General features: G+C 46.6%; 1 protein-coding gene across 1 annotated transcript in view; it reads right to left on the minus strand.

Annotated features, from left to right (window-relative positions):
- Window positions 1-1,716: 1,716 nt before the first annotated feature.
- LOC139235161 (cGMP-dependent protein kinase 2-like) overlaps window positions 1,717-25,716 on the minus strand; it is a 68,464-nt gene continuing 44,464 nt past the window's right edge. Inside the window, 7 exon segments of the mRNA XM_070866380.1 lie at window positions 1,717-1,896; window positions 3,067-3,133; window positions 5,493-5,555; window positions 9,402-9,524; window positions 11,370-11,533; window positions 13,831-13,972; window positions 16,948-17,037. Coding sequence (XP_070722481.1) covers window positions 1,801-1,896; window positions 3,067-3,133; window positions 5,493-5,555; window positions 9,402-9,524; window positions 11,370-11,533; window positions 13,831-13,972; window positions 16,948-17,037 — 745 coding nt within the window. The 3' untranslated portion in view covers window positions 1,717-1,800.

The raw sequence follows: 25,716 nt of genomic DNA on the forward strand, positions 1-25,716 counted from the left end.
GCCTCACAGTTTGTCTCTGTGGAGAGAATCCGCTTTACTCTTCTTTTACCCAGGTCAATGTGTTTATCGTCGGTGACCATGGCAATAAATAAAAACTGCGTCAGAAAGAGCAGAGTAATCGGAGAATCAAATTCTGGAATCAAACCCAAGCTCATATTTCTCAGCAAAACACCATCATCCAACGGCTCAACTATTTCATAGCCTCACATGACACCAGAACCAGCCCTCAGCAGCACGTGAAACCACAAAACTACAGCTCCAGGCTGTGGCCCCAGGGTGTAGGGCCCAGGGTGTAGTGCCCAGGGTGTCGGGCCCAGGGTGTAGTGCCCAGGGTGTCGGGCCCAGGGTGTCGGGCCCAGGGTGTAGGGCCCAGGCTGTGGCCCCAGGGTGTAGGGCCCAGGGTGTCGGGCCCAGGGTGTAGTGCCCAGGGTGTCGGGCCCAGGGTGTAGGGCCCAGGGTGTAGTGCCCAGGGTGTAGGGCCCCAGGGTGTAGGGCTCCAGGGTGTCGGGCCCAGGGTGTAGGGCCCCAGGGTGTCGGGCTCCAGGGTATAGGGCCCAGGGTGTCGGGCTCCAGGGTGTAGGGCCCAGGCTGTGGCCCCAGGGTGTAGGGCCCAGGGTGTAGGGCCCAGGCTACACCACAACCATGTGCAATGTTCATACTCCATGCCAACCCAGTCCCAACAGTCAGCACAGCTCTGTGATCACACAAAAATGAGAGATCCTTAATTTGTTTAACCTTTATTTGTTTCTAACAATACTTTAAACATTGAAACAACTTGAATCCCATTGCCATTAAATAAGTAAATAAATAACACAACAGCTAGGCCCTGATCGGACTGAGGCCACAGCGTTTCTTCCGCTGATTACAATCAGTGTCCTTTTTTCATGATCTGCAACATATCCCAATATTCCTAATAACCAACACCTTTGAGTAAATCTGCTGCTTTATTTAATGAAATACATGTGAACTATGAACAGAACACAAAAAAAAAACAATTATTATGAGAAAAATTCATTGGGAACTCTCTCTTCCTAAAAGCTGTTGGGGCTGGGGGTCAATTATAAATGTAAAAACCGAGACTGATGGATTTTTGTTGGGCCGGGGTACTGAGGGCTACTGAACCAAGGCGGATAGATGGAGTTAAGATACAGATCAGCCCTGATTTAACTGAATGGTGGAAGAGGCTCGAGGGGCCAAATGGCCGCCTCCTACTGCTATGTTCTATCCATTCAGTTCTAGCTCAGTAAATTAGATTTGTCGTTCTCACAGAATAAATACTGGGCTGGCACCTTATCCTCTGAGCTCCATTCTGCCTCTCTATATGCGAGTAAAGGTCTTTTGGCAAAGCAATGAATTTTGAGCATTTCCTACAGGGTTCCAGTCACTAAACTGCTGCAGAGTTAATAAAGTTCATAATGTTTACCAGCACCTGCTCCACGCCCAGCGATAGTTCCTCCTGTTCCTTTCCTGTTAACAGTCTGTCTGAAAGATGCAGTAAATAACACTGGTGGTTTTCCCATCAGCTGGGGCAACTCACGCATCAACTGCAGACGCCTGGAGTCTAACATAGGAGCCCACCGCTTCCCATCGTTCGGTAAACCCCCGAGCCCAGGGACCGAGCTCACTCACTGGCACACCAGGGCTGCCGACATACACCGTGGTGCTTCAGCCCGTCCAATCAGATCGTCCAATGAGTTGGGTTTTTAAACTGATCATCAACCGTTATCTTATTCTCTCTCCTTGAAGATTCCTGAAGTGTTCGGCCTCCATCCCAGAAATGTCCCAGGTGGGGAGCATTGCTCAAAAGCCCTCGTCCCAGCCGGAGAACTCGTCTGCCGGCTCATCGTTCTCCGGGGAGAAGCTGTCGAAGCGACTGTGATCCGTGGGTCCGTTCAGCTGAAGGCAAGGAGTCAGCCACAGGTTACGGAGGAGCAATTGGGGTCATTTGTGGCTCCCCATGAAGGACATTGTAACCGTGCGCGGCGCCACTAACAACGCTTGCTAAATTCGGCGGGCATTTAGTGACAGTGCGACAGTGTGCGCCCTGATCTCGTGACATCATCGCCGTGCGCAGCACCCCGGACCCGAATATTGGGCATCACCCCCTAACACTGCACGGGGCGCGTACCAGGCGGGCGGCCGCTTGCTCGTGGGGCCAAAGTTAAAGGGGAGGGGGCTGGCTGCTTGTCAAAAAACATGTCGGTTTTATTTTCCCCCGCCGCTGTGGCTTTGACCGCGGGGTCGGTGCCACAATCGCTCAGTCTGGCGCTCTGCTCGAGAGCCGGGCTGGTCACGCGGCAACCCTGCTCCCCGGTGCTCCAGGTCGCCGGGTTCACAATCGGCAGATTCGGCAGCTGGGGCCCTTTCCCCTCAATTCAGTACACGGCAGCACTCCCTGCTGCTCCCGGTGCGGAACGCCGCTGAGCCGTGCGCCCTGCCCCCACCCCAGGAAGGAAGTGGAGTCCTGGATTTAACGATCCACACCGTTCCCGGGGCGGTAAGCACAGTTTCCTGTGGGAAGCGAGACTTCGGAGTCTGGCGCAAAGTCTCGGCCTCGCGAGTGTCACCGCCCCAAACAAGCCTGTCAGAGGAACGATACCGGGGCTCAAAGGGTTAAATTACAGGGACAGGTTGCACAGAATATTCTATTAAGTATAAAAGTTTATGGGGTAATATAAAGCTCTGCTTCGATGACAGCTGGAGTCACTGCCTTCAGTCCTGGGCCCCGCCCATGAGGAGGGATATATCGGAGGGGGAGCAGCGCAGATTCACCAGAATGGGGCTCAAAGGGTTAAATCACAGACTAGGCTTGCGTTCCAAGTGCAGAAGATGAAGGAGCAATCTAACTGAGACGTTCGGAGGTTGAGAAAGGCGCTGGAGAAATGAAAGGCTTTATTTTTTCTTCCTCCCATTTAATTGACATTGTCTCTCCTCAATCTTCCTGCGGCCCCGCGGATTGGCTCGCTGAGACGTGTGGGGATATCGGGATCGCTGCTTATTTCACAAACTTCAAAAACAGTATTGAGAAGGTGCCCATCCCCCGCGCCATTGTAAAGCCACACTTACCTCTCTTTGAAGAACGGACTTCATTTTCCGAGTTCTGAGCCCCTCCCAGTCAAAGCCTTGAAACCATCTGAAGCAAAGTGAGAAAGAACACAATGAATCTGCACCGTGATTATAAGAGACAAAGGTAATTTATTCCGTTTATAGCAGCGAGGGAGCAACTATCAATTAGAGGCTACAGCCCAAGTGTGCTCAGAGCAGCGGGTACAGCACCACAATGACTTTTATTCAACTGAATATCAAAGCTTTAATATTTTCATAAAAGAATACTGGAAAGTAATTGGATTTCACCTTGATCTTTCCTGCTCCTCGCTCATCCAAATATCGCTTCACATCATTCCCTACTTTTGAGGGTGCAGTGACTGATGTCCATTGTGTTCGGAACTCTGAGTTCAGTATCTTTGTTACTTTCAAAAGCAGCCACATCTGAATTAAGGCAATCTTACAGCATTCACATTCCCCTCCTCCCTAACCCCGTGGTAGGTGTTAGCAAATTAATGCCATTTTGACAGTCCTCTAACATCAGCCACACTTTTCTCTCAATGTCAGTCGTGGCTCAGTGGGCAGCATTCTTGTTTCTGAGTCAGAAGGTTGTGGGTTCAAATCCCACTCCAGGGACTTGAGCACATAAATCCAGGCTGACACTCCCAGTGCAGTGCTGAGGGAGTGCCACACTGTTGGAGGTGCCGTCTTTTGGATGAGACGTTAAACTGAGGCCCCGCCTGCTCTCTCGGGTGGACGTAAAAGATCCCACGGCACTATTTCGAAGAAGAGCAGGGGAGTTCTTCCCCGGTGTCCTGGGGCCAATATTTATCCCTCAATCAACATCACAAAAAACAGATTATCTGGGTCATTATCACATTGCTGTTTGTGGGAGCTTGCTGTGCACAAATTGGCTGCCGTGTTTCCTACATTACAACAGTGACTACACTCCAAAAGTACTTAATTGGCTGTAAAGCGCTTTGAGAAGTCCGGTGGTTGTGAAAGTTGCTATAGAAATGCAAGTTTTTCTTTCTTATAAACTTCTTTATTTTTACACCTGTTGTGTCTGTCTTTTTCCTGGACATTGTGTGTGGCCCAGGTGTGATGTCACTGAAAGGGTTTGCTTGTTGGTCTTGGGGCAGGATATAGTTATTTCTGTCATTCACCCAGAATGTCTGGTAACCTCCCCATGAGTCCCATAATTACATAGAATATACGGCACAGACACAGGCCATTCGGCCCAACAAGTCCGTGCCGGTGTTTATGCTCCCCACCAGCCCCCTCCCACCCCTCTCCATCTCACCACATCACCATATCCTTCTATTCCTTTCTCCTCTATGCAGTTATAATGCATCTATGATACTCGCCTAAACCACTCTCTGGGTGAAGAAGTTTCTCCCAAATTCCTGCTTGAATTTATTAGTATCTTATGTTGATGGCCCCTCCACAGTTATTTTGTCTTTTTACGGTGAATTCCCGTGCTTGTCGAGGTGAAGCCCAGGGGCAGTGGAGTTGAAGATTTTGTTCTCACTTGTTCCCAGCCCAGGTTTAGCAGGGTCTCGGTAAAGGGGTCATTTTACCGAGTCTGTTGCCAGTGACAGCCTCGCTCGCTGGCCATGCAGAGCGGAAATCCAGCCACTCCCTGCCTCGGGATTTCCTGACCATCAGATGGGAATGTTGCCGGCTGTGTATGTCCCGCGTACTGAAGGGCCGATGGTGGGGGAGGCTCGCTCTGGGCACATGCTGACCTCAGGCTCCCAGTGAAGCCAGCTCTTCACTGACTAGACCTGTGTTGTGTTGTGTACGTAAGTAAACAGACTAACTGCAACAGGAGTAATGTAACTAATTGTGTCCTTTATAGCAACTCCCAAAATGGTGTCCCAGAACCAGCGTGAACCAGCATGTTTACAGCAGTGTGTGAATAGCTCCCGCAGGGTCCTAATGCCTGCCTAGTATCCGGTAACAAACAAATAGGGTATGAACACAACATGGTGTTCACCCTCAAACCCATTCATAGGAACAGAAGGAGGCCATACGTTTATAGGTAACCTTCGGGGCTGCTGACCGAGAGCCGTGTGGCTCTTTGTTGGCCGGCGAGGACAGATTTGTATGTTTCTATTCAGCCCCTCGAGCCTGCTCCGCCATTCAATCAGATCATGGTGGATCTGTATCGTAACTCCATCTACCCGCCTTGGTTCCGTAACCCTTAATACCCTAGCCCTAAAAATCAATCCAGCTCAGTTTTGACATTTTCAATTGACCCTCAGCTTCAAAAGGTTTTGGGGGAAGAGTTCCAGATTCCCACACCCCTTTGTGTGAAGAAGTGCTTCCTGACATCACTCCTGAACGGCCTGGCTCTAATTTTAAGGTTCTGCCCCCAGGTCCCACCGGCACCCAATATCATAGCTCCTTTCCCCACTTGGCCCTTGAGTTGTCAGCTCACTTACTTGTGTTTCCGAATATCGTTTATTCCATTCTTCTTGTTTCCTAATCTCTCTGTTGGATTAATTCTGCACAATTATTAAACAGCCACATTAAAATAGGAACACTATTCATCAACCAGGTTCAAGCCTGTAATTCATTCAGCAAATACATTAAAATCTGGCAACATTCAAATCGCAATTGTTGCCTCTTTGAAACATAAGAAAAAGAAAATTCCATTAAAAACAAACCGCTGGAAATAACCAGCAAGTCATTCAGCCTTTGGTGTTTCAGGTGAACAACCGACCCTTCATCACAAGATTTACACATTCGCTGGGCTGAGGTACAGCTGACATCTCACTCCCAGCGGCCAGTTTCATGGGGCCGGCACAGGTCAGGAATCTGGGGGTGAGGTTGGGAGCACTGGATCATAACATCTACCCCAAGTGAGCAAACCTTGGAGCCAAATCCATTGGGAAAACGCAGCAGAAGAGGGAATGCATTTGAGTCTAGTTGAAGATTTGAGGCAGAAACCTTAATCGCTATGTTGTGAGGTTATAGAATCAGTGAAATTTACAACACGGCAGGAGGCCATTTTGGCCCATCGTGTCTGTGCTGTCCGACCAACAGCTACCCAGCCTAATCCCACTTTCCAGCTCTCGGTCCGTAGCCCTGTAGGTTACGGCACTTCAAGTGCACATCCAAGCACTTTTTAAATGTGATGAGGGTTTCTGCGTCTACCATCCTTTCAGGCAGTGAGTTCCAGACCCCCACCACACTCTTCCCTTCATATCTCCTCTACACTTCCCCCCAATTACTTTAAATCTATGTCCCTGGTTGTTGACCTCGCTGCCAAGGGAAGCAGGTCCTTCCTATCCACTCTATCCAGGCTCCTCATAATTTTATACACCTCAATCAGGTATCCCCTCAGCCTCCTCTGTTCCAATGAAAACAAATCCAGCATCTCCAATCTTTCCTCATAGCCAAAATTCTCCAATCCAGGCAATATTCTTGTAAATCTCCTCTGCACCCTTTCCAGTGCAATCACATCTTTCCTGTAATGTGGTGACCAGAACTTCACACATACAGTTCAAGCATAAGCCCCCTGCTCTTGTATTCCATGCCTCGACTAATAAAGGCAAGTATTTCATATGCCTTCTTAACCACCTTATCTATCTGGCCTGCTCCCTTTAGGGATCTGTGGACCTGCACTCCAAGGTCCCATTGTTTCTCTACACTTTTCAGTGTCGTACCATTTAATGTGTATTCCCTTGCCTTGTTAGCCCTCTCCAAATGCATTACCTCACACTTCTCTGGATTGAACTCCATTTGCCACTGTTCTGCCCACCTGATATCTGACTGCAGTCCGCAGTTTTCTTCTTCATTATCAACCACACAGCTTATTTTACTGTCATCTGCAAACTTCATAATCATACCCCCAACATTCAAGTCCAAGTCATTGATATATACTACAAAAAGCAAGGGACCCAGCACGGAGCCCTGCGGAACCCCACTGGATACAGCCTTCCAGTCACAAAAACACCCATCGACCATCACCCTTTGCTTCCTGCCTCTGAGACAATTTTGGATCCAACTTGCCACTTTGCCCTGATCCCATGGGCTTTTACTTTTGTGACCAGTCTGCCACGTGGGACCTTATCAAAAGCTTTGCTACAATCCATATACACTACATCATACGCACTGCCCTCATCGACCCTCCTGGTTACCTCCTCAAAAAACTCAATTGTTAGTCAGACACGATCTTCCCTTAATAAATCCATGCTGACTGTCCTTGATTAATCCGTGCCTTTCCAAATGAAGATTTATTCTGTTCCTCAGGATTTTTTCTAATAATTTCCCACCACTGAGGTTAGGCTGACTGTCCTGTAATTACTCGGTCTATCCCTTTCTCCCTTTTTTAAACAAAGTTACCACATTAGCAGTCCTCCAGTCCTCTGGCACCACACAGTAGTCAGAGAGGATTGGAAAATGATGTTCAAAGCCTCTGCTATTTCCTCTTTTGCTTTTCTTAACAGCCTGGGATACATTTCATCCAGGCCTGGGGAGTTATCCACTTTCAAAGCTGCTAAGCCCCTTAATACTTGGTCTCTCACTATGTTTATCTCGTCTAATGTATTACACTCCTCCTCCCTCATTGCAAAGTCTGCATTGCCCCTCTCTTTTGTGAAAACAGATGCAAAGTATTCATTAAGACTCATACCCACATCTTCTGCCTCCATAAACAGATTTCCTTTGTGGTCTCTAATAGGCCCCACCCTTTCTCTAGTTATCCTCTTGCTCTTAATGTTTTTATAAAACATATTTGAGTTTTCCATGATTTTACTTGCCATCATTCTTTCATGCTCTCTCTTTGCTTTCCTGATATCTTTTTTAATTGCATCCCTGCACTTCTTATGATCCTCTAGAGTCTCTGCAGTATTGAGTTCTCGAAATCTGTCATAAGCTTCCCCTTTTTTATTATCTTACCCTGTATGTCCCTTGACATCCAGGGGGCTCTAGATTTGTTAATCCCACCCATTTTTTTTTAAGGGAACATACTTGCTCTGTACCCTCAGGATCACCTCCTTGAATGCCTTCCACTGATTTACCATCAAGTAGCCGTTTCCAGTCTACTTTGGCCAAATCCCATCTCAGCTCAGAAAAATTGGCTTTATCCCAATTGAGAACTTTTTTTTCTGGTCCACCTTTGCCCTTTTTCATAACTACCCTAAATCTTCCTGAATTATGGTCACGAGCACCAAAATGCTCTCCTGCTGATACCCCTTCCACCTGCCCCTCTTCATTCCCCCAAACCAAGTCCAGAACCGCCCCCTCCCTTGTTGGGCTTGTTATATACTGGCTAAAGAAGTTCTCCTAAATCCATTTTAGGAATTCCGTACCCTCTGTACCATTCACACTATTTTTTTCCCAGTTAATATTCGGGTAGTTGAAATCCCCCATTATTACAGCCCTATAGTTTTTGCTCTTCGCAGCAATTTGCCCACATATTTGTTCTTCTATCTCCCTCTGACTGTTTGGGGTCTATAGTACACTCCCAGTAGTGTGATTGCCCCTTTTTTGTTCTTCAATTCAACCTATATGGCTTTGTTTGATGACCCCTCTAACATATCATCCCTTCTCACAGCTGTAATTGTTTCTTTAATCAATACTGCGACCCCCCTCCTTTTAACCCCCCTCTCTATCCCGTCTAAAAATCCTGTAACCAGGAATGTTCAGTTGACATACTCGCCCTTCTTGCAGCCATGTCTCAGTAATGGCTATAATATCGTACTGCCAAGTGTCTATCTGTGCTCTCAGCTCACCTGCCTTATTCCCTATACTCCTTGCATTGAATTATACACCATTTAATGGTGCCAAACTCCCTTGTTGTCTATTTTCCAGCTCTTGTTTCCTCTGTCTTCCAAATTCACTTTCTACTTTTCTGCTGCCCAATTCCAGCTTTGCTTCTCTCCCCACTGAATCTATTCTCCGGTTTCCATAGAGGTTAGAGGGAACCTAATGCAACAAGCAGAAATACTTCATAAGACAAGAATAATGAGGATTGGGATTTAATGCAAGCAGTTGAAGATGGCTGAAGAAAGAATTCAAAAAAAAAAGGGGGTAATTTGGAGCCAAATTGGAGAGAGCAGTCGGAGGGAGCAAAGACTATAAAAACAGTCGCAACATTAAAGGCTGGCAATTGAGGGATAGATTCAGTAAATCTTTCACAAAGGATGAATATGGACAATACCCAGATACAAGAACTGTGGCTAAGACTTGTAGAAATGAAGATAGCATGCTGCACCGAAATATGAAGGGTTGAAATGCTCCTGGGCCAGATTGGAAGGTCTCTTGAGGAGTAGCCAAGCTCCGGTTGCTGTTTTTAGCCATCACGTTTCAATAAAGGCTCATGATTGCAAATAACATTTTCTTACTTGCACAGCCTCCTGATCAGATCCTCCGGCCGCTTGGGGATTCGCTTGGGGAAATCCACTTTCTCCATCCCTCTCAAAATCATGTTGTAAATTTTAATTGGATCGGGTCCTGTGAAGGGAGGGCTGGAGAGACAGAAAGACAGAATCACAAATCAACTTGGGCCTGTGTGTGTCTGTAATCCAAGCATCCTTTAGTGACACAGCTTCATAACTGGGCGAGGGGTTCAACGTGGACACATCTAGTCTCACAGGAGGCGCCAATAAAGTTCAACGTAAATACAGACTAGGAAGTCAGGCCAGCTGTAGGGATAGTTCATAAAGTAAAACGGGAAAACTGGAAGTATTGGAAAGACCCAGATCTGAAGGAGAGGAGACAAGAGGGAGTTTCAGGTACAGCTTCAGAATAGTTGGAATGCTGCTCATTATCCTTCAAAGGAAGTATGTCTGCACTAGCATCATTTCCCCTCTGGTTGCCATGGAAATGTGGGGTAGAATGTCAGGGGTCAGGGTTGGAATTAAGGGTGTGGGAGAAGACTTTCTGTGCAACAAAACCATCAACACAACCTTTCATTGTGCAGAGCAGACGGAGAATTCCTTTCTCAATACTTCTGTTGGATATACACCACTGCTTGGCCCACATATGGACATTGGTCATCGGGTCAGAAGGTTGCAAGTTTTTGTGAATTCTTCCTGTGGTGTTAGTTACTACATTGAGAGCAATGCTGATCCAAACTATTGTACCCTGAATAGGAATCAGAGTGAAGAATTACTCATTACAGCTCCAAGGACCAGAGTAATCGTCAATTCTTACAGACATAAGAATAATGGCCCAACATAACCAGAGTGTCCAATACCCCAGAGTGATCTCCTTAACGCCCAGCCTCAATGTTTGGAAACCCAGTAATACCACAAGGGAGAGAGGAACAGGTTTCCAAAAATGAATATGCTAATTGTCCACCTCATTAAAATATGGAGAGTTAATTATCATTCGTATCACTTGCTGAAGGCGCTTTTGAAAAGGAGCTCCTTAGCCCGAATTTATTCTGTCCCCAGATTTATCAACAAAAGCCACATCTGTATCTCCTTGTTAGCCGGTGATTTCCATGGGAAAGCCTGTTTATGAATAACCATGCATTTCACAAACAGAATCTGTTTTTGAGCTACCAGCGGGATGATGAGAACTTGTCCACAGGGACACGATCCTCACAAAACTATCTTTGGCAATCCCTGAAGTTTGGTCAGATGACAAACTCGTGATCCAGTGACATCAATTCTGTTGGAACGAATCACCTGATGGGTCGTCTCCTGCAAATGGAAGGTGATGGGAAGGTTCGGGCTGTTCTCCTCGGAACAGAGAAGGTGAAGAGGTGACCTAATAGAAGGTCTTCAAGATGATGAGAGGTTTTGACAGAGTAAATGGGCCTAATATTCTGGCAAGTGGGTCAATAGCAAGACGTCATAGATTGAGGTGAGATTTTCTCACTCAGAGTTTGGGATCTGGAATGTACGACCTGAAAAGATGGTGGAAGCTGATTGCATCAATAATTTGAAAAGGGAGTTGGACAGGTGCTGGAGGATGAGAAACTTACAGGGTTACAGACTTAAAGCGGGTGTGCGACTAAACAAGACTGCACTTTCATAGAGCCAGCACCAACACGACGGGCCGAATGGCCTCTGTCTGTGCTGTAAGATGCTATGATTCTCAATGGTGCTGTGAGAAGAAAGATGTATTTTATAACAAAAGCAAAATATTGCAGATGCTGGAAATCATCTCAGTGGGTCAGGCAGCAATTGTGGAGAAAGAGACAGAGTTAATATTTCAGGTCTGTGACCCTTCATCAGAACTGGAAAAAGTTTGAGTTGAAACAGATTGTTAAGGAAGTGCAGAGACAGGGAAAGGGGGAAGAGTGTGTGCTGTGAGTGTCCTGAACCAACACTGGGATATAAACGCTCTGCCCCAATACTCACTTTCCAGTCAGCAGCTCGAAGACCAGGATCCCCAGCGACCAATAATCGGCCCCAAAGTCATGTCCCTTGTTCATGATGATCTCCGGAGCAACGTACTCAGGGGTCCCGCAGAACGTCCAGGTCTTCTTGCCCAGACCGATCCGCTTCGCAAAACCAAAATCAGCCTGCGGCAGAGAGTGGGAGGGATAGAGAGGGAGAGGGCGGGAGTGAGGGGGAGAGAGAGGGAGAAGGAAGGAAGAAGGAGTGAGAGAGGGAGAGAATGAAAGAGGGAGAGACAGAAAGTGAGGGAGAGAGAGCGGGAGGGAGGGAGGGAGGGAGAAGGAGAAACGTATTAAAACCAAGCAGCTTGTTATTGACCTATTGGGAGAAGGAGACACTGGCATTGACTGACTCCCCTTCAGCACTTGTCAACGTGACATTCACAAACCTGATTTACATCAGAAATTATACAAAAATGGTGTGGGCCCAAGTATTTATCCAATTCCCGTTTGAAAGTTATTACAGAATCTGCTCCCACCGCCCTTTCAGGCAGCGCGTTCCCGATCACAACAACTTGCTGCGTAAAAACATTCTCCTCATTTTCCCTCTGCTTCGTTTGCCAATTATCTTCAATCTGTGTCCTCTGGTTCGTGACCCTCCTGCCCCTGGAAACAGTTTCTCTTTATTTACGCCATCAAAAACCGTCATAATTTAGAAACAAAAGCTCATTGGGGATTAGACAGAATTTTTGCACCGTATGCAGTTTGAAAATTCACTTGTTGTATTGTCTGGGCAATGAAAGGTTCTGTGTTCTATTTATAATGAGGATTTTAAGGACTTTTATTGAAAAAAAAAGCTCTGGTGAGCTGACTGCCCACAGAACTGGTCAGTGTGGAGTTTTGAGTTGATTGTTCTGGGATCAATGGGTCTCCAAAGTACCGGGTGAACACAGAATAAAAACTGAAACCTCTGCAAATTTGACTTTGCTTCTGGATTTTAAAGTGCCGCCGCTGCGATTCTGTAGCTGGGTCCCATCGGGCTCACGAGGGGAGCTGAGCGGGACCTCCTGGATCAGGCACTCGCACATCACTTGGGTTTGGCACTGCACCGAGTTCAAAAAAGAAAGACTTGCCTTTCTATAGCATCTTTCACAACCTCAGCTTCTCCCAAAGCACTTTACAACCAATGAAGTACTTCTGGAGTGTAGTCACTGTTGTAATGTAAGAAACGCGGCAGGCAATTTGTGCACAGCAAAGCTCCCACAAACATCAATGTGATAATGACCAGATTTTTTTGAGTGATGGTGATTGAGGGATAAATATTGGCCAGGACACTGGGGAAAACTCCCCTGTTCTTCGATATGGTGCCATGGGATTTTTTACATCTGTAATGTCTGCCCCTGTGAGTATGCTCACGGGTTTGTAGAGCTGTGTTGCATTGTGAGTGGCTTAGCCAGTCACATGATGCTCACAAGACTCAATAAAACTCCAGCCAGTTGCATCTCGGTCATCCACAATGAGGTATGCAGTTGTGAGCCTAGTAGATGAACTGGTGATTATTAAAACTTTGTGAATAAACCAACTAATTCTTAATAGAAATGTGTTGCTATGAATTCTTAAGCAAAGAACCCATGAAGCAAATACATTATAATGTCCACCTGAGAAAGCAAATGGGGCCTCGGTTTAATGTCTCATCTGAAAGACGGCACCTCTGACAGTGCAGCACTCCCTGAGTACTGCACTGGGAATGTCAGCCTAGACTTTTGCACTCAACTCTCTGGAGTGGGACTTGAACCCACAACCTTCTGACTCAGAGGCGAGGGTGCTGCCCACTGAGCCATGGCTGACACCAGTAGAAACCTGACACAGAGTCACATCGTGCACACCAAATGATCAGAGACCCTGGACACATTTCAAACTTAGACAAGAGATATTTTGAGGTATTGTAAAGGCAAGTGTTCAGCAATGCCTGCGGAGTGAATGGAAGCTATGATTGGTTATTACATATATAGCTGAACACTGAATTTCTCTCATTGGTGTAAATTTGAACTATTGGGAGAAATTTGCTCACATCTGAAAATACAGTGGTTGCCAACCCTCCTGGATTGGCCTGGAGTCTCCGGGAATGAAAGTTAATCTCCGGGATACAACTGCCAGCAAATCGCAGGATAAAATCATAGGGGCAGTAAAATAATGCCCATTTCCTTTGAATACTTCCCCTATTAAAATGTCGGAGATGGGGAAGAATGGCTGTTTGACCGAGTGGGACATTGGAGGTGGGAGTTCATGCGATGATGCCTCCAGGAATACAACCAACCAGAGTTGGCAACCCCAGTTTCAACTGACTTTTACCCCGAAGTGTTTGTTTCACCAAAGATCCCTCCAGATGTTCGTGCCTGAAGGAGGCTGAATCTGGTAAGCGAGGGTGAATGGAATGCCCAGACACAGGGTGGGAGGTGGAGGTCTATTGGGGCAACCCATACCATTTTCACATATCCGTCTGTGTCCAGCAGCAAGTTCTCTGGCTTGAGATCTCTGTAAATGATTCCTCGGTTGTGCAGATAATCAAAGGCCTCGACAACACATCCGACACAAAATCTGGCCGTAGAATCATCGAAGAAACACCTGCAAAAAACACACACAAAGTCAGCTCTTGTGGGGGAACAGGGAGTCTGGTCTCCTTTTGTCTGGTATTGCTCCTGGGACTGTTTACTATGTTAAAAGCGCTTTATAAATGCAAGACGTTGTTGGAGTGGTTTTGTGTGCATCTGTCATCGTCCGTGGGCCTATCAGTCTCCGGTGCTCAAAGACGGAGTGCCCGTTATGCCAGAATGGTTCTGGCAGCTCGCTCAGTCGAGGAGAAAGGTCCACGTTAGATCGGTGTGGGAGCAGTGTTGTCTTTGTGTCCTGTTTCCGGTGTGAAAGCCTGTGTTTGTGTTTAGCCCAGGCACACACACAGGATGCAAAGGCAGCCCCCATCAATCGGGACCTGCGCAGCAGAGCGACTGGGATTTCATCCAACAATCAGTTTCGAGGATCCCCATAATTCATGGAACTCTCAATCCAAAGCCCAAAGGTCGGGAAAGGTGAACTGACGGCCCCGTTTACTGGGGAGGTCAGTGATTCGCCTCAAAAATGTGAACACTGAACAGCAGTAGTAAATATTGAACTGGGCCCAACCTTTGTGAAGCAACAATTCAGCCCAATTGATCCTTCAACCAACATCGCTAAAACAGATTATGTAGTCATTATCTCACTGCTGTTAGTGTCAGCTTGATGCACACAAATTGGCTGTCATGCTTCCTACAATCAAACTTCTTTCTTTCTCTCTTTCTCTCTTTGTTTCCCAACCCTGACAGTGAAGGGTTTGGTGATATTTTGCTCTCTAAGTGTATGTTGCTGTTATTGGTGATCTGTCTGCTCCCTTACACCGGCCGAATTGTCACTGTGGAGGCAGCACTGGGTCTGGAAGACGAGGCCACGCTGCTGGATCCTTGCACTTATTCATCTTGGGATCCTTGAAGGTCAAGACTGACCTGTCGGGAAAAATAACTAAAATCCTGAACGCAATATAATGAACTGGTGTGTTCTGTAACTATAAAATATGTTGGATATAAATCCTACCAGAACAGAAAACAGATGCATAGTATATCCTTTATTAATGGCTAAATGTGTGTCAGCTTGTGAACATTAAGGGTTATATCTCCATGGAAGTCCTCCCGATCATCGATCTTAACTTTGGCAGAAGATCTGTGAAAACCCGAAACGGACTTGACACTGGTTCACCGGAGTTTCTGTGGACATTCTGCTGAGATTACGGGAGAGGATCAGGAAAAGCCCACCTTGGAACTCGCCTCCGTTATACTTTACATGTACTGAGAAACACAGTTCATTTCGACCTTGATATTTGTATCGAGACACGTGCCAGAATTTGCACTGGTTTTGCCATCACCAAAAGAATCCATGGTGTAAAATGATGCCACTCCCTCCTCCACAGGTACTGAGGCCTCTGGGTCCCTGCACTGCTCCCACTAATCTGGCAATAGAATATGATCTTCTCCCCGGAAATCTTCACAACATTCCATTATAGTTATTGTCAGAGGCATGGCCAATAGCTCAGCAACTCAACGCCATCCAGGACAAAGCAGCCTGCTCGATTGGCTCCCCATCCACCACCTTCAACATTCACTCCCTCCACCACCGGCGCACCGTGGCTACAGTGTGTACCATCTACAAGATGCACTGCAGCAACTCGCCAAGGCTTCTTCGGCAGCACCTCCCAAACCCGCGACCTCTACCACCTAGAAGGACAAGGGCAGCAGGCGCATGGGAACACCACCACCTCCACGTTCCCCTCCCAGTCACACACCATCCTGACTTGGAAATATATCGGCCGTTCCTTCATCGTCGCTGGGTCACAATCCTGGAACTCCCTCCCTAACAGCACTGTGGGAGCACCTTCACCACACGGACTGCAGCGGTTCAAGAAGGCAGCTCACCACCACCTTCTCAAGGAGCAATTAGGGACGGGCAATAAATGCCGGCCTTGCCAGCGACACCCACATCCCAGGAACAAATAAATGTAAAAAAGTCTCTCCTCAGGCAGTTCTACGAGCTGAAGATTTTTGTAGGTCCACAGTTTTGCCTCAATGCCTGTTCCGTAAATCTTGGCTTCCTCGATCCCACAGGTAGCGATTTGGCTCCAGGGGTGGGGGTCTACTTTGTGGGACCTCTGTGCGCTCTGTATCGGGCCTCGAAATTGACCATTGTATCCACTCCGTGTCCCTGAATAGCCCGAGACCCTGTTCAACAGCAAGGTCCTAACGCTCTCCCTGGTGTGCTCAATATTACTGCTGCTTGTAATTGTACGGCGTGTGAGACTTAATGTCCCCCCAACGACCAGGCTTTGATTCAAAGACTTAAAATGCATCAAAAATTCAACCCCATTTATCCGCCTTTGATCCATATCCCTCGATACTCTTACCTAAGAAAAACCTATCGACCTTGGTCTTGAAAGCTCCAATTCACCCCCAGCACCCTCAACTTTTTGGGGAAGAGAGTTCCAGATCTCCACTACCCTTTGTGTGAAGAAGTGTTTCCTAATTTCACTCCTGAATAGCCAAGCTATAATTTTAAGATTCTGTCCCCTTGTTCTGGATTCCCCCACCAAGGGAAATAGTTCCTCTCTATCTGCCCTATCGAATCCTTTGAACAATTAGATCACCCCTCAATCTTCCAAATTCGAAAGGGAATGCATGCCACATTTATACAACCTTTCCTCATAATCTAATTTTAGCCCCGGTATCACTATGGTGAATCTGCGCTGTCCCCACTCCGAGGCCGATATATCCTTCCCAAGGGGTAGTGCCCAGAACTGAATGCAGTGACTCCAGATGGCATCTGACCAAGACTGTGCACAACTGAACATTAACATCCTCCCCTTTGTATTCCACCCCGTTTCTGCCCTTAGTTCCGCCTATTACACAGGTGCGACTTCACACTGATCCATGTTATTTGTGTTGATATACAAGGCATTGAGACAGGCGGAAAGTGTTGAGTGTGCAATAAAACACGGGATCATGAAGATGACATACACTCACATGTCACGTAGGATGCTCCACAGCTCCCCACCCAGACACACCTCCATCAGCATGTACACGTACTTCGAGTCTCGAAACGTTCGGTACAATCTGTAAGACAGCAGGTTCCCAGATTCCGGTCAGACTTTTTGCACACGCCTCACAACAAAGCCCCTTCTTCCCTCGGCAAGTGAGAATAATGCACATTTTTGTTGTTGTCGTGTCTCAGAGATGGCAGAGGGATGGGAACCAATGCAGGGAGACAGAGGGAAACAAAAAGGACACAAAAGCAAAAGACAGAAAGGAGATGAGTAAAAGTGGAGGGCAGAGAAACCCAAGGCAAAAACCAAAAAGGGCCACTGTACAGCAAAATTCTAAAGGGTCAAAGTGTAATAAAAAGGCAAGCCTGAAAGCTCGGTGCCTCAATGCAAGGAGTATTCGGAACCCAGGAGAGGGCTCTGAGCTAGTTAGAATGGGTGAGAGCTCAGATGAACAGGATCCCAAGAAAGAATGCAAAAGGCAGGAGGCAACAGAGCAGAGTAGCACTGGGGTAAGTGTAAACCACAAGGTGATAGGAAGGGACAATATGTATGAATATAAAGGGGCTGCAGGAGGGGTCAAAACTAAAAATCATGGTTTAAAAACTAGTATTAAAACACTCTACCTAAACGCACGCAGCATTCGAAATAAAGTAAATGAGTTGACGGCACAAATCATTACAAACGTGGTTGCAGGGTGGCCAAGACTGGGAATTAAACATACAGGGGTATCTGACAATTCGGAAAGATAGACAAGAAGGGAAAGGAGGTGGGGTAGCTCTGTTAATAAAGGATGATATCAGGGCAGTTGTGAGAGATGATATTGGCTCTAATGAACAAAATGTTGAATCATTGTGGGTGGAGATTAGAGATGGTAAGGGGAAAAAGTCACTGGTGGACGTAGTTTATAGGCCCCCAAATAATAACTTCATGGTGGGGCGGGCAATAATCAAGGGAATAATGAAGGCATGTGAAAAAGGAACGGCAGTAATCATGGGGGATTTTAACCTACATATCGATTGGTCAAATCAAATCGCACAGGGTAGCCTTGAGGAGGAATTCATAGAATGCATATGGGATTGTTTCTTAGAACAGTATGTTACAGAACCTACAAGGGAGCAAGCGATCTTAGATCTGGTCCTGTGTAATGAGACAGGAATAATAAACGATCTCCTAGTAAAAGATCCTCTCGGAATGAGTGATCACAGTATGTTTGAATTTGTAATACAGATTGAGGGTGAGGAAGTAGTGTCTCAAACGAGCGTACTATGCTTAAACAAAGGGGACTACAGTGGGATGAGGGCAGAGTTGGCTAAAGTAGATTGGGAACACAGACTAAATGGTGGCACAATTGAGGAACAGTGGAGGACTTTTAAGGAGCTCTTTCATAGTGCTCAACAAAAATATATTCCAGTGAAAAAGAAGGGCGGTAAGAGAAGGGATAACCAGCCGTGGATAACCAAGGAAATAAAGGAGAGTATCAAATTAAAAACCAATGCGTATAAGGTGGCCAAGGTTAGTGGGAAACTAGAAGATTGGGAAAATTTTAAACGACAGCAAAGAATGACTAACAAAGCAATAAAGGAAAGATAGATTACGAAAGTAAACTTGCGCAAAACATAAAAACAGATAGTAAAAACTTTTACAGATATATAAAATGGAAGAGCGTGACTAAAGTAAATGTTGGTCCCTTAGAAGATGAGAAGGGGGATTTAATAATGGGAAATGTGGAAATAGCTGAGACCTTAAACAATTATTTTGCTTCGATCTTCACAGTGGAAGACACAAAAACCATGCCAAAAATTTCTGGTCACAGGAATGTGGGAAGGGAGGACCTCGAGACAATCACTATCACTAGGGGGGGTAGTGCTGGACAGGCTAATGGGACTCAAGGTAGACAAGTCCCCTGGTCCTGATGAAATGCATCCCAGGGTATTAAAAGAGATGGCAGAAGTTATAGCAGATGCATTGGTTTTATCTACCAAAATTCTCTGGAATCTGGGGAGGTACCAGCAGATTGGAAAGCAGCTAATGTAACGCCTCTGTTTAAAAAAGGGGGCAGACAAAAGGCAGGTAACTATAGGCCAGTTAGTTTAACATCTGTAATGGGGAAAATGCTTGAAGCTATCATTAAGAAAAAAATAGCGGGACATCTAGATAGGAATAGTGCAATCAAGCAGACGCAATATGGATTCATGAAGGGGAAATCATGTTTAACTAATTTACTGGAATTCTTTGAGGATATAACGAGCATGGTGGATAGAGGTGTACCGATGGATGTGGTGTATTTAGATTTCCAAAAGGCATTCGATAAGGTGCCACACAAAAGGTTACTGCAGAAGATAAAGGGACGCGAAGTCAGAGGAAATGTATTAGCATGGATCGAGAATTGGCTGGCTAACAGAAAGCAGAGAGTCGGGATAAATGGGTCCTTTTCGCGTTGGAAATCGGTGGTTAGTGGTGTGCCACAGGGATCGGTGCTGGGACCACAACTGTTTACAATATACATAGATGACCTGGAAGAGGGGACAGAGTGTAGTGTAACAAAATTTGCAGATGACACTAAGATTAATGGGAAAGCGGGTTTTGTAGAGGACACAGAGTGGCTGCAAAGAGATTTAGATAGGTTAAGTGAATGGGCTAAGGTTTGGCAGATGGAATACAATGCCGGAAAATGTGAGGTCATCCACCTTGGGAAAAAAAAACAGTAAAAGGGAATATTATTTGAATGGGGAGAAATTGCAACATGCTGCGGTGCAGAGGGACCTGGGGGTCCTTGTGCATGAAACTCTTTTTGGAGTTCACCTGCAAAACATAAAACATTAAACTGTGCCACCCGACCTGGGTGACACACCAGACATTTACAAGGCCCTTTTTTTCCTTTTTTTTTGGTTTTTCTTTTGTGTTTTTTTTTTTTTTTGGCACTAAAATCACAATTTCTCTGGTGCCCCCTATAAAAGGGAAGGGGACACTAAAAACACCGGCAATTAAAACAAATTAAACTTTAAAACGTAAAATCAAATTAAAATTTGGTTGCCGGGCGTGATGATGCACTCCAGTCCCTCCGGTGCCCACCTCTCGCGGAAGGCCGCGAGCGTACCGGTGGACACCGCGTGCTCCATCTCCAAGGATCCTTGTGCATGAATCCCAAAAAAAAGTCAGTTTGCAGGTGCAATAGGTAATCAGGAAGGCGAATGGAATGTTGGCCTTCATTGCGAGAGGGATGGAGTACAAAAGCAGGGAGGTCCTGCTGCAACTGTACAGGTTATTGGTGAGGCCGCACCTGGAGTACTGCGTGCAGTTTTGGTCACCTTACTTAAGGAAGGATATACTAGCTTTGGAGGGGGTACAGAGACGATTCACTAGGCTGATTCCGGAGATGAGGGGGTTACCTTATGATGATGGATTGAGTAGACTGGGTCTTTACTCGTTGGAGTTCAGAAGGATGAGGGGTGATCCTATAGAAACATTTAAGATAATGAAAGGGATAGACAAGATAGAGGCAGAGAGGTTGTTTCCACTGGTCGGGGAGACTCGAACTAGTGGGCACAGCCTCAAAATACGGGGGCAGCCAATTTAAAACTGAGTTGAGAAGGAATTTCTTCTCCCAGAGGGTTGTGAACCTGTGGAATTCTCTGCCCAAGGAAGCAGTTGAGGCTAGCTCATTGAATGTATTCAAGTCACAGATAGATAGATTTTTAACCAATAAGGGAATTAAGGGTTACGGGGAGCGGGCGGGTAAGTGGAGCTGAGTCCACGACCAGATCAGCCATGATCTTGTTGAATGGCGGAGCAGGCTCGAGGGGCTAGATGGCCTACTCCTGTTTCTAATTCTTATGTTCTTATGTTCTTATGATGTTGGATTCTGACAGACCAGCCTCTCAGAGTGGGGGAGGGGCCGCCGTTTCTGTGATATATTCTTACTGGCCCTGAAATTCCGGTCGGCGGCTGCTTTCGGACGAATGCCTCCAACCGGAGAATTTTTCCGAAAGTACCTGGTGGTCCTGGAGACGGTGCGGTCACGTGTGACTGCTCAGCCAATCGGGTACAGTATTCTCAATTAATAGCAATGGGAACTCCGTATCTACCAGTTCTCATTGCTATTAATTGAGAAAAACAAACACAATAACACCAAATAAAAAATAAAAAACACATCTCACATAATTAAAATTAATTGAAATGAAAGTTAATCAATATCTTAGAGAAAAACATTTTTTCCGATTTTCTAAATAGTTTTTAAAATTATGGTTTAAAATAAATGTAATGTAGTGGGCAGGTTTTTTTCTAATTTTTTCACAAGGACTGAAGAAGGCCCACTGCCTTGTTCGAGCATCGAGGGACGGGCAATAACATGCCAGCCTTGTCAGAAACAGCCACATCCCGATAATGAATTAAAAAAAAATGAACATAGATATGGCGGGAGACCATAAAATGAGTGAATGTTGCCAGACCTGGTCAAAAGCTTCATAGATATCAACAACAACAACATATTCGAGGCAGTGATGGAGGGTTCATTATACGGCAGAGGATCTGAGCGGCGCAACAAACGCAGCAAGATCACGATTGGATCAACCACCTCAGAAATGATGCTGAGAGGCCAAACTTTGAAGGCGATGGACACCGAGTTAATCGCAGTCCCGCTATAAAGACAATCGCTTGGAAGGATATGACGGGTCATTGTTCTTCACAGCGCGATGAACAAGATTGAAGATTGAAGATTGGCCTGTATGGAGTGAATTCAAAAGCTGTGGGTGTTGGAAGAGATACCAACACGACCCGAGGTCCTACTGAAGTTCAGGGATCAGAGATTCCAACTCACTAGGTGGGATTAACCTCGATTGTGGTTATAATGGTCAACAATGAGCAAACAATGGAGATTCTTTGCCCAGTTCATAACTGAAGGAAAAACACCAGCCAAAAAGAGCCAGCCTTTGCTGAACGAACCTAACTGGGTAAACTTGTCTGGTTGTATTCGTAAGAACAGCATTCTTACCCCAAATGCATCTGCTTTGTTTTCTGGTTTACTAATCCAGCGTTTCTCCCTCCCGAGGTTAATTATTTTTGAGCAATATCCAGTTTCAGCCCAGGTGAGAGATGAAATGATTCATATAAAGCAGACACAGTGAGTTTGCTTCTGATTTGCATTGTCCCTCAGCAGTGGTGGGGTAAAGATACATGATGTACAAAGGGTGGGGGGCGGGGGAGAGACAATTTAATAGAAAAGGTACAGGAAAACAGATAGGTTTAGGAAATATCAGGGTTAAAAATATATGAAAGACTGCTTAATAACTTACAATCACTACAACAGTCTTAGAGTGTTCCCCCTTTAGTATAGGCTGTGACTTTATCCTCTGTCCATGTGAGTTAATTAAGAGTTTTATTCTGGCTCCTTTTGTCTCTCCAATGCCCTCCCTCCCAATCCCCACAGTCACATCCAGAATAGACATTAAACTCGTGGGCTCTGACTGACAAAATACACAGTTGGCAGCTTTAGCACGCTTTCGTACGGTGCAAAGGTCAATCCCACTACAATCACGAGGGGGGGGGGGGGGTGCTCTCTGAAGACAGCCCAACAATTTTGTCCTTGTTCTCAAGTTTCTTCCCGCTCTCCCCCTCGTCTCCCCCTGTACCCCAGACACTTCCACAGATTCTCAAAGCTCTCCAAACGGCTACCCTCTAATGTGTGAGCTTTGACAGTGAGTATCCAGAATATTGGGCTGCGGAAAGCACCAGGACTGAGACCGAACTTGTCCCCATCTGACAGCTGCAAACGTATCTCCCAGCCACATCACCGAGAGCGCAATCAAACCCAGGAACCCGATTAGTTCTCTCTGATCCTGTAGCTAAGCTGGGTTGAAATCACGCCATCCAATAATAGTAACAAACATGTTAATGTGTTCAAAGGAAATTTCTTTGTTCAATTTTTGAACAAAACTATCGGCTTTTAGCATTTTCATTAAAATAGTAGACAAATTAATTTAAAGGTGCTTGTTACTATTATTGCACAGTTCAATTTCTCAGTGTTAAATTATGGTTGATAATAGCTCCTGTGAAGCACCTCGAGACATTTTACTACATTAAAGGCGCTGTATATATGCTAGCTGTTGTTGTAAGGTTCACCTGAGCTCAAAGGTCTTGCAGAAGAACATGGTTTTGGCGAGAGAGGGAGAGAGAAAAAGAAATGAGAGATAAAGATTGTCACGGACCGAACAAGGAGCTTGGATAGACACCAAGACCCCCAGTCAGAACAATACGATACCCAGGTGAACTCGGGCTTTAGAATAATTACATTGCTGTGATTAACTGTGGACTTTGCCAAAGATGTAATGCAATCTGGGAAGTCGAATTCTCCTCTGATATAATGTAATCACGCTGGTGCTGGGAGATTGTAATACTGAATGATCACATTTATTACTTTGATCGTGATGACTTAGATTCCATTTATTTGTGCCGAGGATCATGATCCCTTTAAGCTGCATTATAATCACAGGCAGTGAGTCTTACCATGCTGATGACTATAATGTTGCAGATGGACTTGTACAACATTCAGTCCTGTATCAATTCAAAGAGTGTTAAGAGCTTATAAATCTTTGAATTACTACACAATGTTCACATTAACCATTAGCTGATTCTAGAGCTACTCAGAGCATCTCTGCACTGTTCCCGAGATATCAACTGTAAATTATGATCCATTCTTCTTACTTTCTGTTAGCTAAATACTTGAAAATGGCAAGCACATTGTACTGAGGGAGCGCCACACTGTCGCAGGGGCAGTACTGAGGGAGTGCTGCACTGTCGGAGGGGCAGTACTGAGGGAGCACCTCACTGTCGGAGGGGCAGTACTGAGGGAGTGCTGCACTGTCGGAGGGGCAGTACTGAGGGAGCACCTCACTGTCGGAGGGGCAGTACTGAGGGAGCGCTGCACTGTCGGAGGGGCAGTACTGAGGGAGCGCCACACTGTCGCAGGGGCAGTACTGAGGGAGTGCTGCACTGTCGGAGGGGCAGTACTGAGGGAGCACCTCACTGTCGGAGGGGCAGTACTGAGGGAGTGCTGCACTGTCGGAGGGGCAGTACTGAGGGAGCACCTCACTGTCGGAGGGGCAGTACTGAGGGAGTGCTGCACTGTCGGAGGGGCAGTACTGAGGGAGCGCTGCAGTGTCAGAGGGGCAGTACTGAGGGAGTGCAGTACTGTCGGAGGGGCAGTACTGAAGGAGCACTGCACTGTCGGAGGGGCAGTACTGAGGGAGTCTTGGACCCCTTGCCACTGGACTAAGACCTCGCTCAGCTAAGCCCGTGTGGTTACCGGTGTGCAGCGGCCACCCCACGTTAAAAGAACTCATGCACAGACATCTTCCACTTCGCTAATATGAAGTTTGGGACCTGGAACGTCAGGACCTTCATGGACAACTCCAACAGCAATAGGATGGAACGCTGCACCGCCATAGTTGCTCGGGAACTTAGACGTTTTGACATTGACATCGCCACCCTAAGCGAGACCCGGCGGGCAGGGGAAGGCCAGCTCAAGGAACAGGGTGGAGGTTACACCTTTTTCTGTAAACGAAAACCAGAGGAAGAATGCCGCCTTCACGGAGTCGGCTTCGTCCTCAAAAACGAGCTGGTCGACCGCTTCAGAGACTCCCCCTGAGGGGTTAACGAACGCCTCATGACTCTCCGACTCACCCTATCCTGGAACCAATGCGCCACAGTCATCAGTGCGTACGCCCCAACACTCGATGCAATGGATGAGGCTAAAGAGGGATTTTATTCCAACCTCGAAACATCCCTGTCTTGCGTCCCCGCGGGCGACAAATTGATCCTCCTGGGTGATTTTAATGCCAGGGTCAACAAAGACACAGCCCTCTGGGGAGGTGTGATTGGCAGAGAGGGGGTAGGGAAAGTCAACTCCACTGTACCCTACACCTGACAAAATGTCGAGAACACAAACTCCTCATCACCAACACCCTGTTCCACCAGAAGGACAAATACAAGGCATCGTGGCAACACCCTCGCTCCAAACACTGGCACCTGCTCAACTATGTCATCGCCCGAGCCAGGGATCGCAAGGAGGTGTGCATCACCCGCTTCATGACAGGAGCTGATGACTGCTGGATGGACCACCGCCTAATCCGATCCATCATAAATATAAACATAGCCCCAAAGCAGAGGGCACAGCAGAAGCAGTGCCGCAAAAAAGTTAATGCCGGGGCACTTAAAGACCCAGCTAAGAGAGCCCTATACAGTCAGCATCTCACAGCTAATCTGGCGTGCCTTGATGACCCTGAGATGCTGAAGGCCCACAGCGCTTGGTCTGCCCTCCAGACCTCCATAACCAGTGCCTGTGAAGAGACAATTGTTTACTCAACCAGAAAACACCAGGACTGGTCTGATGAAAATGATCAGGAGATCCAAGAGCTAATAGATCGTAAGCGCAGCGCATTTCTAAGCCTCAAGCAACAACCCAACTCGGCAGCTGCAAAGCAATGTTACAGACGGCTCAAGGCTGAGGTCCAACAAAAAAATCAGGGACCTAAAGAACAGGTGGTGGATGGAGAAAGCACAGGAGATACAACAACTGGCCGACAGCCACGATATGCGAGGATTCTTCATTGCAGTCAAGGCCACCTACGGTCCAAACTCCTAAGGACCCACCCCACTCCTGGCCAAGAACAGGGAAACACTCATCAAGGATACCGAGGCTGTCAGGGCCTGCTGGAAGGAGCACTTTGAAGATCACCTCAACCGAGACTCTGCC

Source organism: Pristiophorus japonicus, chromosome 22 (genome assembly GCF_044704955.1).
Source record: "Pristiophorus japonicus isolate sPriJap1 chromosome 22, sPriJap1.hap1, whole genome shotgun sequence".
NCBI lineage: Eukaryota > Metazoa > Chordata > Chondrichthyes > Pristiophoridae > Pristiophorus > Pristiophorus japonicus.